The following is an 18,425-nucleotide window of genomic DNA, read 5'->3' on the forward strand; positions in this document are numbered from 1 at the left end:
AATGATAGTGGCTAAATTAATTCCATTCTACTAGCCATAATTCATCCAAATAATTTCAAGGCATATTTACCATTCAGTTTGGGGGATTAAAAAACGAGAATGTTTCTGTATTGTTCGTATGGTTTAATGATGTTTCACGTAGGTAAAACTCATCTTGCTTTGTGTGACCATCACTGAAGTATGCACACTATGCATGCAATCCACAGTTAATCCACATTTCCGTCATAGTGCAGGATTCACAAATCTTATTAGAGGAGTTAAACTGCATGACTACATTTATGCAGGGGGAATTCAAGCATCTGCATGTGGATTAAATGCTTCGTTAATAGGATCAGCAGGCGATCCATTTGGAACTCATGGGATGCAGGATTCTCAAGTGAAATCTAATGGTGAGGTATGTCCAAAGACCACCAGCTTTGTGTATGTGGATTGTTGGTTGTTGTGTTTGCGTTTAATCCATGCAACAATCCTCATGACATTGACAAGGATTACGACCAATAATGTAGTTCTAAAGTAAAATTGTGAGGCAGAAAAAAAAAAAGCTTGCTTCATACAAAATCTCTTCTGTAAGTATCTACAGGGACCAGGCCGAGTCACTATGCCCACCGAACTGCCAGGGCTGCCTGGTAACCTCCTCCCCGAAGAACCAGCGAATTAAAGTTACGGTGAAGCAGAGGCTTGAAAAATGAAGAGGGAAAACTACTCAGGGCCCAAAGAAATGCAAGGCAGCGGAGACAGTGTTTGGGGATAGGCACTTTCTCTTCTGTGTCCTCCAATTGCAGTAGACAGTGGTATTCAGGAGAGGTGGTACCACTCTCCTAGGAAGGGCATTTGAACATGAGGGAAGGCTTTTTACTTTTGAAATTTACAATGACTGGGAATGCTCCTGGCACTTCATCAGCAGGGGCCTAGGATATTAAACATCTGGCAATGCATGGAACATTTCTGTACAGCAATGAATTGACCAGCTCCGAATGCCATGGGCACCCCCACTGAGAAACAACGACCAACAGTGCTTTGCTCACATGTGCAGCTGTGCTAGCAATTCGACAGCTGACATTTTTTTGTGCAGTAAATTCTAGCATAACTAAAAGTGACCTTTACAGGGTTGGCTTTAGGTGGGAATAGCTGCCACAGGATTCTCCATTTCTTTGCCAGAAATCTTACAATGTATACAATGGGATTTCTTAATTTGGGAAAACCTTGTCTCCAAAAAAGCCACTTCCCAGAAATGCTAATGGTGCTTTGAATTTCCATACAGAGTTTAAGCTTAATGATTACAAAAAGTAAATGGACAGTGAAAATGAGAATGATTTAGGGATATTCTACCTTTGTCCCCACCACCCTTTGGTCACTGACTGTCTTTATGGTAGAGCCTAATGCTCCTCTTTGAAACCAGGGCTGGAACTATTTGGAGATGTGCTTCCTTCCTCTCAGAATTCTAGATGTTCTTATTAATTTGATGATGAATTCTGCTGTTGCTTTTCCCTCTAAGGACAGAAGTTCATTCTGCTTTGTCAAGTAAAACAATGTAGTATATCCCACCAGTGAGTAGGGAGCAAATACTCAATAGTAAAAGATTAGCCATTTCAAGAGACCAAGGGACAATTTTGTAAATAAATTGAATCTCAGTGGCTCCTTACTACTCACGCATACTAATGATGTGAAGAAATTAATTCTTATCTCAAAGTATATATACTTTTACTGGTAAGGATAGGCTTAACATAATTGGAATTTAGGAATGCTTAAACAGTTCTACCACACGGAGGAAAATGACATAAATTCATATATCTGGTACTATTTTAATTCTATCCACCTCCTCTGAGGAAAATTTCTTGCTCTGTGTAAAATTTGCTACTAGGGGCCACTTAAACATAATAACATCAAATCACAACTTGGTAAGAAAAAAATAAAAATAATAACAGACTGGAGAAATTTTTGGATAAGAAAGGAAGAAAGTTAAGTTCTCAGTGTCTGAATGTGGACATACAACTCGTGGTACATAAGACCGCCTTTTTCAGTTGTGACTACAGTATAATTTTTCAAAGTTGTATCTGACTCTATAAAGTATAAATAAGATGCTTTATGTGTCAACATTGTCTATATCAGGACATACAGTGTTAATGCAGATTTTTTTCTCTTTTAAACTACTACATATATAGATGCCAATCCAGCACTGAATTAATTGCAGGGTATAAAATCTGACTCTTTTTTGACCTGGGTTTTAAGGACTCATCTCTCATTTTCAGTATTTGGTGATTTTTGAAGGATGTATTCAATTCTTCTGTTTCATTAAATACATTTTCACTTAAATTTCAGAACTTCCTACTAACAGCATATATTTACTAACATCAGAGAAAGATAAGTGAGTAGACTCATTATGCTACTAAAGGATATGAAGATGAAACCAGAAAGTCTGTTTTTCTGGGTTAAATCAGAGAGACAGATGTGTTTGCTTTTTCCTCCATTTAAAATAGCTGTTCAAATACCCAAAATGGTTTGCTGAATATTATAGATTTCAGTGAAATAACTGAAGGAATTATAGCGAACTTAAAAAAATGCAAGACACTTCATATACACAGGAAATTATCAGGCAAGCTGCCTTAAATTAACACTGGCCACCAGAGAACTAATTTTGTCAGACTGACTGGTAATGACCATGAAGACGCTGACGAAGCCCATTGCCCATCTTCCTACTACCTTAATATTAATGCTTTTCCCCTCCATTTAAAAAAGATGGAAATGGTCACTTCCTTTTTTTTTTTTTTGGCTTTTTTGTTTTGTTTTGTTTTTTAATCTGTCCCTTTGGATTGGAGGATCACTTTGGTTTTTACAGTCTTTCTAGTTCTTTCTTGCCTGGGACCTTCCTGGAGGTGGGTTTGTTTTCTTCCTTAATCATATCTTGGGCACTCAGGAAAACCCACTCACTTCCTTTATGTCAGGCTAAGGCCGTAGTGTAAATAGCGAAAAACCTGGAACTGCATTATTACAACCACAAAAGAAATCTGTTTCCCACATGTATTTATTTTCCTTATAGAATGTACGCTTATTGGCTAAATTGTTGAAATATTGGTGGTAGGCAGAGGCGTGATTATATGGAGGGTGGTCCAACCTCTATGACCTCTTAGAGCTGCCAGGCAAGAGACTGGCTGGGCTGCCGGTGAAGATGTGCAGTGCCTCTGTCTTTTAAAATGAACCATTAAAATACAGCTTAGCTCATAATCCTTTAATTCTTTCCATAGTTTTTATTTAATGAATCATTCTAATGAAATAATTGGTGGTTCCAATTACTTAAATAGTAGCCTAACAGTGGTTATTTTTTTTTACTGTTAAACTTATCTCTAACTTACAAAATTTTCTCTAAATGTATCAATGAGTATTAAGAAAAGGTGTGGGTAGTTCACAAACCTGACATACAAAAAAACAATATATTGAAGTACCAGATTTTCATTTTTTGCACTAGGTGTATCTCATTATAGGGAATAAAAAATTGCATCATATGCACTAGTGGTTTTTACATCTGTCTAGTTCTAGTGGGAAAAAAATTGTTTCTTTTATCAACCAGATAGAAATTTTCTATAACATGTTTCTTGAGTGATAAAATGGTGATAATGTCTTATATTTACCATTATAGAGAGGGCATGTGATTAAAACATTTAAAAAATATTCAAAGATCATAAACATAGAAAATTAAAAGACACATTATATTTTTTGGTATTTTTCCTAAGACATTGAAATGATAATAAAATAAAATATCATAAGAAAAGGATGACTTTGGAAAAAAAATTCGAACAAGTTCATTTTTATGGCTGGATTGAAACACTGTAAGATAGACAAAACCTCAGGCAGAGACAGACACTTGGCCACGCAGAAAAATTTTTGCAAATCAAAAGTATGTCTTATCCTATTAGTGAAATGACAACAGTGCAAACTCCAGGTTTATTTTATTATGCACACAGGTGAGTACAACAAGAGGTGCAATAATGCTGATTACTTTTTTCAGTTATAAAATGGTTCTGACTTTTTGTAATAGGCCAACTGGGACTAAAATTTTTTTTTTCTTTTTTAATCCATGAACATCTATGCCAGATACAATTTTTTAAACAAAATCTTCCAGGTTCAAGTGGTTCTTCAAAACACCAACGAATGGGAGATCTAAATATATCCACCATATTAAATGCTTACTTTTGGGTTGAAATAAAAAATTATAGTCTTCCATATTATGAACCAGAGATATTTCAGATAATTCTAGTCCAAGCTCTGAGAATAAAATAAACTCTATTTAGGTCTTGTCTTGCTATATATTTTATGTGTTTTTAGTAAAAGGGGCACAAAACAATTGTGAAAGAACAATTAAAGGCAAGGTAGTATTTACACATGGTCATACGTATTTGGGAGAAGTCATACTGTGCCTATGACTCCATGGAAAACAGCAATACATCAATAGAGGGTTTCTTCATGTAAACAATACTGACTGTAGGCTCATAGGGAAACCTTCCATGACTTTAATCTCACTGTTTTGCATTGAAAGTAAATACTATATTTATGTATGCTACCTGTAGATTTCTAAATTCCAAGATGAGGTTTTCCTCACACACAACTTAGCAGAAACTTTCTGTGTTCTCTTAAGCCTTTGAGTATTTTTTTAATAGCAGCAACCCAACTTTTTTTAATGCAGCACTGAAAAATAACTGGTCTTCTGCATTCCCACTCAGAACTAACTGCAGGCAGCACACCTGAATGTTGCTTAAGTTTTAACTTCGGATTCAGGTTTTTTAAAAAGGTGTCATGATTGTCAATTCTATCTTCTTTAGATCAAGTATGGGTGCATTGATATTGGAGATAATCAAGATAGGAAAAGATCAAAAGATTTACTTCTGAAGCTTGCTACAGTTTTATAGGGTCACATTACATCTGACTTTATTACCAGTCCTGTTATCCTTGTGGAAGGTTGGTGCACTAGGAAAGGAGTATAAAAAAAGGTCAAGTGTGTATAGCTATGCTATTTAAAGCATGCAACAAAATTTGGGTAAGCATGCTTGTTAAGAGTCAATAGAAGCCTCTTGCATTTAAGAAAAAGATGCATGAAAACATTCAGACATTTCTGGCAATTGGATTCACTGGCACAACATAAAGCAATGGTACTGCACTGTACCGACAAAGTGGTGAAACAAGAATATTCTTCTAGGATCAAGTCTTTAAAGAATCCACGTTGATAATTAGATTCCTAAGTCCCTTAATAAGCTCTCAGCTACCAAATGTCTACTTCAAAAATACATTTATGCGTCAATTTTCTCTTTTCTTCATTAACATAATGAAATAGTCCTCTTTCTTTCTGGTTTTTAACTCCCACCCCTTTCCCGTGCCCAGCAATTCCAATCTTTTTCTTGAACCCGCACTACAAAATTTGGCTTTCTGGTAATAGGGAGCCAGCGATTGTCTTCTGCTCATCTTCTTTGATTAAAACTCCTGACGAGGAATAACTGATGTAACCACGGTGTCCCTTACCGTCGATGCACATTCTGGGCAGCCAGGATCACTGCCTCCTCCCCTTGCTTCTTGGCCCCATGTGGGCTGCACAGGTGAGGGGCGTTTCCAACAAAGCCGAGTCACACACTTCCCTCATCACAAGTTAAAGGGAAACACACACATTCAAATCCCAGTGCAATATCAGGTTTTCTGGAAGCAGGGCTTCCCCCAAAGATGATCAGTCTATGTTTCCAAATAGTCTCATACTTCATTATGGACGATGAAACCTGGAGTAGGAAACGGAAACTTTGTGAGTCTGCGGCATGAGGCGCACACTCTGCATTCAGTGAGCTGAACACAGCACGGCAATGTTTACAATTAAGGCAGCTCTAGATGTCCCGCAACTGAATCGCTGCTTATAAATTGCTGTCGTAATGGAATACTGTTATAAATGCTATGTTGGAAAGCAGAGACAACCCTTATATATTATAAAAGACGCTGGTTATATTATTCAGGTTATAGGGCAATCAAAACACAAAACATCACTATTCTTGAGGGTCACATTCTAACTCTTGTTAAGCAGAGCAAGATGTTTCACAAAGGGATTTAGGTTACACCTGGTCTAGAGTTATAAAGGGAAAACAACAAATAGTCACTATTTCATTAGCTTCAGCCTCTCATCATCTCAGGCTGATGACCCCAAATCTACTTTCTGCATCTGATTTCTGAACGCCTGCTGGGCATTTGCACCCCGATGTTCCATGGTAACATACTAAGCATGCCCACAACTACACAAAGTTTTTCTTGATAACTTGCCTTTGCACTTTCCATTTTGTTTGATGTTCTACCTTTTAAAATATTTTTAGTCTAGAAACCTCAGATTTGCAATTCATTTATCTCCTTCACCTTCCATGTCCTATTAAGTCACCAAGTCCTGCCTTCACTGCCTGTCTTTGAGTCATTAAAGTCCTCGCCATCTTTTGCTGGCACTACTTTCACAGTCAGCTTGCTAGCCAGCTAGCCGGCTTCATTTCCCTACACGCCATTTCCTGAACATTTCTTGCATTTTTGTAGCCTGGTGCTTTTGAACATGCTGTTCCTCCACACTGTAATTCCCTCCCTTCATTTCCTATTTATGTTTTCATCTTCAAGATCGAGGTCAAAAGCCAGCTTCTCCATAAAACCTTATCTGATCCAGATCTTCAGGCTACTTCCGTGACTCCACACATATGCAGCTCTACTTAGGGTTTCATCATCTTCAATAATTAAATGCTCATCTACCCTCGTCAACCAGTCTGCTAACTGGCTTCTGTCTCAGGCTCTCTCCATCAAATCTATGCTTGAACATCATTCTTATAAAATATTATACTAACCCCATCATTCCAGTTCTTCCTTAAAAGCACTGCATTGTTCTCCACTTTCTACAAAATAAAATATAAATTTCCTACAGTGGGAACCGAGGCCTTTCAGAATGTGGCCCAACCCACGTTTCTAGGTATATTTCTATCACTATCCCTGAAATACTCTAAGTTCCAATCACTTGCCCCCTAAATGCTTTTGTGTTCACGCTCTCTCCTCTACCCTTACCTCCCTTCCCATCTCCACTCTGTGCAATCTCATTCTGGGAGTCCCCCGGACTCCCCTTTCTTCACTTTTTAGGGAAGCATTCATTGCTCTCACTTCTGCGTTCCTGTAACCTTTGCTTTATACCAGTTATTGCTCACATTATATAATCTTTGTATAGGTGTGCCTCTGCTATTAGATCGTGAGAAGCTGAAGGAAGGATTGTTCTTATCCACTTCTACATATTCATAGAATGAAGTATCTCATATGTGGCAGTACTGAATAAATGTTGCTGTGTTGAATCTATGCATTACAAAATGAAAAATTAAAGACATAAGAACAGATAAAACAAGATTGGCCATAAATTGCTAACTGGAGAAGCTGCTGGATGGATACATAGGACTTATATTACTTTTGTATGTTTGAATTTCCAGACGTCAAAATAAAAATAAGATATTCCAGGCTTTCCAAAACTGGCCAAGAATTGGTGACTAAAGAAGGAATGTGTCCACTTTGAGTTCAGCTCTTCATCTACCCCTGACCATAACCTTGGGCAGAGTGTGGACCTCTATGCCTGTGTTTGTTGAACAGAGGCAATGTTACCCCTTCCAGTCATGGGGGCCTTCTCTCTGCCTCCTGATCATGCAAAATTCTTTCCCACCGCAGGCCCCAAGCTAGGAAGGCCACTAGCTCTCCCTTCTACATTAGCCCACCTCTCTTGGTGGTGGAATGTTTTTCTCCTCCCCCAAAAGTGTACTCAGAGCTCCCTCTTGTCATTTGAATCAAAGAACAAGTTTCAGTTCTTCAAGAGACCCCCAGGATGGTTAATTTTAGGTGTCAATATGACTGGATTAAGGAATACCTAGAAAACCTGTAAAGTGTTATTTTTGGGTGTGTCTGGGAGGGTGTTTCAGAGGAGATTAGCATGCGAGTCTGCGGGAACTAGGTGAGGAAGATCTGTCTTTAATGTGGGCGGCCACCATCCATTCTGCTCGGGGCCCAGAGAGAACAAAAACAGAAAAAAGGTGAATATGTCGCTCTATCTGCTAGAGCTGGGTACACTCTTCCTCTCCTGTCCCTGGACAACCACCCTGGGGTTCCTGGCCTTTGGACTCCAGAATTTATACCAGCACCCCCCCACCTCCACCCTCAGGTTCTCAGGCCTTTGGCCTCAGACCTCCCCCTGCCTGGCCTCTAGTAAACACTATCCTGCTCTCTACTTCTATGAGATCCATTTCTTTAGCCTCCACATGTGAGTAAGAACATGCAGTATTTATCTTTTTGTGCCTGATTTATGTCACTTAACGTCATGTCCTCCAGGCTCATCCACGTTGCTGTGAATGACAGGATCTCCTTTTTATGACTGAATAGTATTCCATTGTGTATATATACCACATTTTCTTTATCCATTCAAGTTTTGATCCGTTTTGACCAGAGAAAAATCCCGTTCCACCTTCCCAGGCTACACTTTGATAGCTACTATCTATTCTCGAACTTTTGACAATGACTAGGAAAATACATCCAGGGAGACCCCCTGCCAAGCAGGCCCCGCCAGCACTGTGCACGCCACGCGGAGAGAGCAGGAGCCTGGGGAGCTCTGACAACACGAGACAAGTACACTGCACCTCCTGGATCCTCACACCAGGAGCTATCAAAGGTCTCTCACCCTGAGGTTCAGCTTTTCTAGGAATTAAACAAAAACTCACCTCATTTAGCAGTTATTTTGCCCTCTCCAAATTTGCTGGGCATTGCACACTAAACATTCTACAGTGTCCTAATCTACGGATGTTCATTGGATCCTGAATTCAAAGGACAGGTGTGGAGAAACCTGACATCTTCTCTCCCTGTTAGTAACGTCTGTGGGCTGAAGAAGGTAAATGAGGCCTGGGGTTGGACAACAATGTGAGTAGTCAGTAAACCAGAAGAGAGAAGCCCAGCATTTTCCTGGAAAGTATCTTGTTTTTAATTTTCAAAACCAACGAAGGACACTGTAAGATTTTTTTTCCCTACACATACCACTTGCCCATGGATCCCGGTAGACAACAAGTTCCACAGTCTAGATTGCGTCGGAAGGTCACGGGCTACCAGGGTAGCTTTAAGGGCTGGCTAAGAGAAGAAAGTGACCAACCGATACTGTGTATGTGATAATATGCTGACAGAGCCTGGGGTCAGAACTGTAACTTCTCTTTATATAGAATGTCCAGATTTGGTAAAAAACAAAAACAACAACAAAAACCCCAAGAAAACAACAAAAAAACCCCATCCATACATTTTCCTGCTCTATCCAACCAGAAAAGGACGTTTATATCCTATTTAAATTAGGTACCTTATCTTCAAATTCAGCTCTAAAATTTTATGATTAGAGGTACTAAAAATACAAATTATTGCATAGTTTGTTATTGCTCATTGGTTTGCATATGTTTTAAAATGTGAGAAATTCAGCTCTACCTCCTGCGAAGTTTGCCTACCTGACAGAATGACAGTTTTGGCTTTAGGCTTCCAGTTGGTGGAGCAATAAATAGATTCACTGTGCCCTGAGGATACTTAAGGTTCTTGGCCACCCTCTTTTCAGAACTTTCCTGAGACTCAAATTTGAAGTTATCTGTATTTTCTTCTTCTTTTAAAAACTGTAATAACATTTTTCTTATTTTCATATGGTTGAGACAGAGTGAATAGGGGAATGCTATTTTTAAGTCATGGAATTCAGCTAAGGATAATTATTTCCACAAAGATAATTCCTCCATAATTTAATTTTTAAGAATTTACTCATTTTCCTGTAAATTCATTCAGATAATATAAAACATATAATTACTCACAAAAGTAAAATATTATTTTCTTGTACTTCCCTATTTGATATAGAAAAATCCAAAATAATTCATTCTCCCTTTCTTTAAAAAAGTTTCACTGTCACACCACATATACTTATGTTAAACAAATGAAGAGCCTCTCTTAAATTATAGCTCCTTGTTCTGCCTGAGAGGCCAGACCACATGCTGGCCGGCCTCTTAGTATTCCTAATACTGAGCCATGCTTTCCACTCTGGTAGTTAAAGCTGCATTTTGCAACTCTTTTTAGTTTTTGTCCAGGTAGCAAGCAAATGGAGCATCCATGAAAGACAGTACTACTACAGAAGCAACTCTGCCATTCCCCTGTGGAGGACCCCTTAATTAATTTTTGTTGCAGTCCCAAATATAGGTCCTGCCATGTCACATTTTGGTAAGCATATTTAGAAGCTGAAAGAGTGGGTTTATTTTATCTGTAAATCCACATAGGATAGTAATACCTCTAGAAGGTATAGAATGAGATCATTGCTTAAAAAAATACGTATCTAGATACAGTTGACCCTTGAATAACTTGGGTTTGAACTGCATGGGTCCACTTACACAGAAGTTTCTTCTGCCTCTGCCGCCCCTGAGACAGCAAGACCTACTCCTACTACTCAAAGTGATGAAGGTGAGGATGAAGAACTTTATGATGATCCACTTCTACTTAATAAACAATAAACATATTTTCTCTTCCTTGTGATTTCCTTAATTATATTTTCTCTAGCTTACTTTATTGTAAAAATATAGTATATAATACATATAACAAACAAAACGTGTTAATGAACTGTTTATGTTATCAGTAAGGCTTCTGGTAAAAAGGAGGCTGTTAGTAGTTAAGTTTTGGGGGAACCAAAACTTACATGTAGATTTTCCACTGCAAGAGTGGGTCAGTGTCCCTAAACCCCAAGGTGTCGAAGGGTCAACTGTATGTATATATGTATACACATTTCAATCTCAACATAACATTTAAAAAATTTGAAAATTAAAGAAAAAAATCTATAACTCCACTATATTTCCTAATCTTTATTGCTATGCATCTGAATTTTAAATAAAATATATCCTTGCCATATATACATTTAGTCAATATCCTGATTTGCCTATTAGACATTGTGTCAATGATCTTTTTTTTTTTTTTTTTGAGACAGAGTCTCACTGTGTTGCCCGGGCTAGAGTGCCGTGGCATCATCCTAGCTCACAGCAACCTCAAACTCCTGGGCTCAAGCGATCTTCCTGTCTCAGCCTCCCGAGTAGCTGGGACTACAGGCACGCGCCACCATGACCAGCTAATTTTTTTTCTATATATATATTTTAATTGTCCAGCTAATTTGTTTCTATTTTTAGTAGAGACGGGGTCTCGCTCTTGCTCAGGCTGGTCTCAAACTCCTGAGCTCACGCGATCCACCCACCTCGGTCTCCCAGAGTGCTAGGATTACAGGCGTGAGCCACTGCGCCTGGCCGCCAGTGATCTCTTGAGGCCCATTTTGACTCTAAGAGCTTCAATTCAATGATTCTATGAGTCTTTGACAGTATCCCTTAATATAATAAACAAATAATTTATAAGCTAATGAAAAAAATGAGAACACTTTTGTACATTTGAAAAATATTATTTACAAAGTTAAAAGTTTATTTTTAGAAAGTGATATTCTCTCTTGATTATAAATCTGATATGTTAACACTTAAATTTGGAAAATATCCAGAAGATTAAAATGATTCATACTCACCAGTGATCATTCTAAAATTTAGGGTTTAAGTAAAATTTGATTTTTCATGCAATTGGTCTTTATAATTTAGAGAATTACTTTATCTTGTAGAAATCCCATTTATTATGGAAAGGAAGTGGTTTTTGTTTGCCATGGTGGTCAAGAACACAGTGACCCTATCTAATAATATATTGCCCTTCCAATGGACTTTTGGGTTTTGAACAGTGGGCTGAGTGGGCAGCTCCTGGGGGCAGAAAACACAGGATGTGGCCAAATAAGCAGCAAGTGCTCTAAGGACACAAGGTAACATATACTTGGTACGCATCAGGCCGCATGATGGATTCTTGTGGGGATCACTTCCCCCACCCTCACTGCAAGGCCTTAAAGTACATTCCAACTCTGGAAAGCTATCTGGAGAATACTGGGGGAAAGTGGCTAGGGGAATGAGATGAAAGAGTGGATCATCACAATCCTTCATCACTACAAATCAAACATGTCACAGAATATATCCCAGGATGGAGGGCTCAGGTGTCTTCTCTTGCGTAAAAAGTGGGAGAGTCACGATCAGTATTAACGCCAAACTATTATTCAAGAAAAGCCACCCTGTAGGATCCTAATTTACAGAATGAGGACTTAGGGAGTGAATTCTTTAATTTTTCTTTTCAATGTTTGTTTTTGATTAGGTAATACCTTCTTTTTTGTTGTTTTTCCAAATTCTTCCAGATCCTGAAGATAATATATTCGTATGTTTCAAAGCTCAAAAGGTTCAAAGGGCGGGCAATGAGAAGTCTCCCTCCCATGCCTGCCCTTGGCCATCAGCTTGCATATTCCCCCAGAGACACAGAAGCAAAGGAAGCTGTAGATGGGAGGGGGTCCTTCCAGTGTTCACTGATACATGGCTGTGTGGGAGGCTGTTTCTGGATAAAGGGTGCTGGAGCAGAGGAGGCAGGGCTGTCTCAACCCATTTATTAAGGACCCCAAATCTCAGGGAGTTACGAGATTTAGGTTTTGAAGTGAAGGCTTACGTGGTATAAATGTCTGATGCTAATGAGAAGAACAGAGAGCTGCTGTATATCTAAGTCACATTGAAAGGGCGAGGCAGTGATTCATAGAGTGTTTATTATTCCTCCCTCAAGAGACGCTGGTGCTAATAGTACCACTATCTTTTACATGAGCAATTTTCTAAATGTAAAACAGTACCATATTTTTGTATTATTTGGATTAGAAACAGGAGTGTTTACCAAAACTTTTTCTTCTTAAAAGAAATACTGAAAACAACTTAAAGTCATAAGCAAGATTTTTATGTCGCAGAGCCAAAATATTTCCCTACTGGAATGCAACTCTAATGATGTCATATAAATTAATGGAAATAGAGCAGCAGACATTTGCTTTACTGCCAAGTTTTAAAGAATACTTAAGGAAGGCATATTTGTTTTAGTGATATGAATATTTAATTTTTCCTTATCTGGAAAGACATTTTAAAGAGTGTTAATCAATACACTTTTTAGAAAATTTTTGATATTAGCTGTTACCCCCTCAAAAGCTTCTCTGTTTGCATCTATTAATATTTACTTAAAAATGAAGCTATCAATAGACTATGAAACACAAGAAGCATGTTCAAAATTTCTCTAGATGAGTAAATATAGAAAAATAGCCAATAGGATTTTGAGGGTAAAAACAACACCCCATCACATATAAAAACATACTATCAATCTGTCCTAATTAAACAGCATGACACAGGCAGGGACAGAAAAATAGTTCATGAGAACATATTGAAGAATCTAGAAACTGACCCATGTGTATATCAAAAGAGAATTTCCTGTGCCATTTTCCCAATTGCCCAGCCGCCCCAGCCAGCTCCATGTCACCAAAAGCATCCAGCCACCTTTTTATGATCAACTTTACTGGTAAAAGGCAACTACAGGTGTCACATTTTAGCATGAACTTTTCCTGACCCAGAAGTGGAGGGGAAAAAAGAGGAGGACAAACAAGTCTGGCTTGATATGGGGATATTGTTGGCTCAATAGTAGATCACAATGGAATAAAGCCCCCAAATAGACCAAAATCCTATACATTCAGGATGTTGCAAAGCCCTATATTCATATACAATCAAACATGAGAGAAGCAAATAAAGAAGAAATACAGTCATTCCTTGGTATCCACTGGGGATTAGTTCTAGAATCCCTGCAGATACCGAAATCCATGGATGCTCAAATCCCTGATACAAAAATGGCGTAGTATTTGCATATAACCTACACACATCTTCCTGTATACTTTAAATCATCTCTAGACTACTTATAATACCTAATACAATGTAAATGCTATGTAAATAGCTGTTGTACTATATTTTCAAATTTATATTATTTTTATTGTTGTGTTATTTTTTATTTATTTTTGAAAATATTTTGGATCATGATTGGTTGATTCTGTGCATATGGAGGGCCAAGTATGCCCCTAAAAGAGAGAGGAGTTTATTCTGCATCCCGGATATTGACATACAAGGAACAGCTATAGAGCAAAGCTCCCCAGGAATTTTAGGGAAGTGGTTTGCTATTAAATTATGAGGTTATATACTGCTATTTCCTTTGTCCCGTGACATGTTCCCCAGCACAGAGCACCACCACCACCAGGAACCAGTGCCGGAACAGTAGCACCAGGATGTATGGCTGCCCTACGAGGCTGTTTCTAGCCCAGGGGATCAGTATTTGTTTTCCAGAAAGACCTACTGTGATCTGCTTCATGTTATCATCTGTCCTGGTATTTTCTTAAAATCAGTTCAATTATTAAAGATTTGATTGGTGTGCAAATTTTAGAAACACATCTGTTATATAGAGCAAAGCACATACACCCATTAGATAGAAATACAAAGGACACCTGTGGGGGTCAGACTACAGGAGCCCTCCCGTCCCTTTGGATTTTAGTAGCCTGGGAGAGAAACTGAAGAGTGCTGGGAGGGAAGAGGGATGACAGCAACCTTCTGTGGCACAGTAAAACCTGGATTCCCATTCTAAGTAATATCTTGTGAAAAGTCAGCTTCCATCCCACTAGTTATGTCTACTGCACATGCCCACACTGACTCTCGCCAGCATCTATTCTGGGCATACTACTCCAACTGAGTCTGTTCAAGAACAGAATAAATGATGTTGATGCTTGTCTTCTGGCTCAGAACATAAAACTAAGAAAGGAACCAAAATGTAGCCCTTTGGAATGATTCAGGCTTCTTTGAAAGAAAAAAAAAATAACTTTAGAAATTCTTATTCGGCATGATTAGCCTTAGTGTTCTTAAAAAGAGATAGCTGAGTTTATTGTGAAATTCTAGAAATTTATAATCTTATCTAGTCATATCTTTAAAACTGCCATATTGACTGTGAGGTTATCAGTAAAAGGAAGCAAGGATGAGTTGTGGGAGAAGCAGAAATGTTAATAGGATGGTTTTATGCTAAACTGTATTAAAGCAATTTTTCAAATTGTGATAAAATACAACTAACATAAAATTTAACATCTTAAGCCTTTTTAATGTGCTAAACTTTATTTTGTCTACCTACCTTGTAAACTGTCGACTCTCTTCATGAACTTCCATTTCTGTGCTTTTAAATTCATTTAGTTCTTTCCTTATGGCTGCCTAAACAGGAAAAAATAGTTAAATAGAATTGTTATTTTGGTCACATATTTCCCTGGTATAGACAGTAGCGATGAAGAAGGCATTCTTTTAAGAAATGTCTTAGAGAGAGAAAGGGATTCCTAATTTCTACTAGGTAAAGATGCAATAAATATATCATACAATATCCAAACTAAAACCAGGATAGACTTCCTTCAAGTGTCCTAGACAAGGGAGGCCTTTGCTAAACTCATCCTTAAGCTTGGTCTATGAGTCACACAGAACATCCCCTACCCTTGATGACCCTAAGGAAAGTGCAGGTCATGAGATTTTCTGAGAAACAGTATCATTCTCTTAAGAAAGTTCTGCACTGCATACTGCCCATGACGACATGGCTTAAGATATTTGCTATATATTCTTTAATATCAAAATTTAGGCCGGGCGTGGTGGCTCACGCCTGTAATTCTAGCACTCTGGGAGGCCGAGGCGGGTGGATTGTTTGAGCTCAGGAGTTCGAGACCAGCCTGAGCAAGAGCGACACCCCGTCTCTACTAAAAATAGAAAGAAATTAGCTGGAAAACTAAAAATATATATATAAAAAATTAGCCAGGCATGGTGGCGCATGCCTGTAGTCCCAGCTTCTTGGGAGGCTGAGGCAGGAGCATTGCTTGAGCCCAGGAGTTTGAGGTTGCTGTGAGCTAGGCTGATGCCACTGCACTCTACCCAGGGTGACAGAGTGAGATTCTGTCTCAAAAAAAAAAAAGAAAAGTTTAGACAAACAACTTGAAATTTCAAGATAGCACTTATAGCTACTCAAAGAAAATATCAAATAGAATGCATTACTACTTAAAGAACACACAACCCACGCCACACAACGTTCGGTGTTCGAAAAGGTGCTTACGCCATTCAGACTGAAAAGCCGAGATATTCGTCAAAATATTAACTTTAGTTACCTGTTACCAAATAGCAGCAGAATCCTGGATGGTTTTTAGTTTCAATTTTTTTTGCTTATTTTTATTTCCTAATTTTTCTACAAGGAATGTTTTACTCATGTAAAAACAAAATGTGCCAATTAAAACACCCCTGTAACCTCGAGGCAAAACGGACTCTTCAGCCAAAACACAGAATGACAATAAAACCACAGAGAGTGACTTCACTGGGAGATAAGAAAATTTACTCTGTGGCTGGAAAATAATAAATTTTACAAAAGGGAAAAAACAAAAGGAAGCCCTGAGGCTTCTCTTCGTCTCTCTCCCGTCACTAGCCACCTCTCTGCTTTTCCTCCAATGCTCCTTTCAATGATGTGCGAGTCCTGTTGTCACAGATTGTCCCTTCTCCCCAAGTATCTTCCTCACCCCTGCAGCGTCTGTGGGGAACCTGTGACTGGGAACTGTGGCAATAATTCTTGCTACTGCCTTTTGGAAGAGATGAAGCAAGCAGAGAAACGTTTGTGAGCCTGGGAGCCCTGTGACAGGGCTGTCCAGCTTGTCTCACAAGTCAGATCAACAGGAAGGACACTTTGTTTTGTTCCCTGTAAAAATGGATACCTAGAACCAGAAGGTGAAATAGCGAAGGTGCTCTCTACCACTCCCCAACTAACATCTATAAAAAATTCTTCCTTAAAAGGAGGTATCTTAATTTGAAGAGTGACAGAGATCCTGTCTCGATGTCCACTTTAAATTTCTTCTCCAAATGTAAGGTTTCAGCAAAGGCAGTGAAAAGCAGGACACCTGAAGTCAGAAGACATGGATTCTAGTCTTGACTATTCCCTCCATAGCAGCGTGACCCTCAGTAAGTCACTTTGCTCCAAAAGCTCAGTTTTCCCATCTGGAAAATGGGGAAGGAATTCTTTGCAATAGTGCGAGAATTAATCAAGAACATATTTGAAAGTGCTTTGTACACTGTAAAGCCATCCATAAAACATCAATATTATGAGGCTTTTCAAAAACAAATTATTTTAGCTTGTGACTGTGACTAACAACTCTTTCATTTTTATTTATGGAGAGTCTACTGGAATGAAAGAAGGTAATGTCACTGAAAGAGACTCAAACATAAATCAAAGTCCTTATTCACAATACTAGGTTGGCTACTGATCTAAGAGTCTGGCAAAAAAAAAAAAAATCAATGAAAGCATTCTGTGAGAATCAATTGAGATATGGAATTTACAAAACAGTTCAATTAGAAATTGTCTGCTATACATCATTTGTATTAATAAAAGTTACAATTCACTAATGACCATACACACATGCACACATTTTTCCCCAGAGAGCCAGTTAAATATGTGGGCACATCCCACATGCTCATCTGCAATGTGACCTTGCCCCTCCCTCAGGAAGAGGTGGAGTCTATCTCTCCAGCCTTGACTCTAGGTGAGCCCTGTAACTGATTTGACAACAGAACATAGTAGAGGTGACACTGTCCCAGTATGGAGTGTAGCCTTAACTGGTCTGGCACCTATTGCTTCTTGCGTCTTTTTTTTTTTTTTTTTTTTAATTTTATTGTTAGAGATGGGGTCTGGCGATGCTGTCCAGGCTGAAGTGCAGTGGTTATTCACAGGTGCGATCATAGCTCACCGCAGCCTCGAACTCCTGGGCTCAGGTGATCTTCCCGCCTCAACCTCCCAAGTAGCTAGCACCACACCTGGATTTTTTTTTTCTTTTTTTAAGAGACAGGGTCTCGCTATGCTACTTAGGCTAATTCTTGTTTCCTGATAGCCAGATGCCATGTAAAAAGAAGGTGACTACTCTCAGGAAACCATACTGCGAGGAACCCAAGGTACAAGGAAAGGCTCTGGAGGATGAGATGCCACGTGGATAGAGGGAGAGAGGTCAAAGACGAACAAGGCACAAGCAGTTAGTGAAGAAGCCATCTTGGAAGTGGACTGTCTAACCCCAGCACGTCACCTGATGTCACATGGATCAGAAGCAAACCTCTGAGCTGAGCGCTTCCCAAATCCCTAACTCACAGGATTGTGAGCAAAATAAATAGTTGTTTTAAGCCATTAAGTTTTGGGGTGGTTTGTTACAAAGCAATTGATAACCTGAATACTATTTCAAGCCTTTTATCTTACAAATGATAATATGAAGGCCTAGAGAGGCCCCATGAGTTGCTAGTTCTCAAACGGTCACTGAGTGACAAAGATGACGCTCATACCTAGGCCTTCTTACTTCAAGTTCGACACTCCTTCCAGTCAAATGAGCTCCACAGCCTACATCATCAAGAACATTGCCTCAGACCTTCATGTTGCATGTGCTGGTTTGTAATTAGAAA

General features: G+C 38.8%; 1 protein-coding gene across 2 annotated transcripts in view; it reads right to left on the bottom strand.

Annotated features, from left to right (window-relative positions):
* Positions 1-4,647: 4,647 nt before the first annotated feature.
* Positions 4,648-18,425, bottom strand: part of PHACTR2 (phosphatase and actin regulator 2) — a 243,222-nt gene continuing 229,444 nt past the window's right edge. The window contains exons 12-13 of one of the 2 annotated variants that reach the window (XM_012655529.1): positions 15,103-15,179; positions 4,648-5,756 (exon numbers count right to left, since the gene is read on the bottom strand). In XM_012655529.1, the coding sequence (XP_012510983.1) occupies positions 5,741-5,756; positions 15,103-15,179 (93 nt within the window). In that variant the 3' untranslated portion in view covers positions 4,648-5,740. The remainder of the gene's footprint in view (positions 5,757-15,102; positions 15,180-18,425) is intronic. The other variant, XM_012655530.1, reaches the window with a different exon arrangement.

This window comes from Propithecus coquereli, unplaced genomic scaffold (assembly GCF_000956105.1).
Source record: "Propithecus coquereli isolate 6110/MARCELLA unplaced genomic scaffold, Pcoq_1.0 Scaffold48, whole genome shotgun sequence".
NCBI classification, from domain to species: Eukaryota; Metazoa; Chordata; class Mammalia; order Primates; family Indriidae; genus Propithecus; species Propithecus coquereli.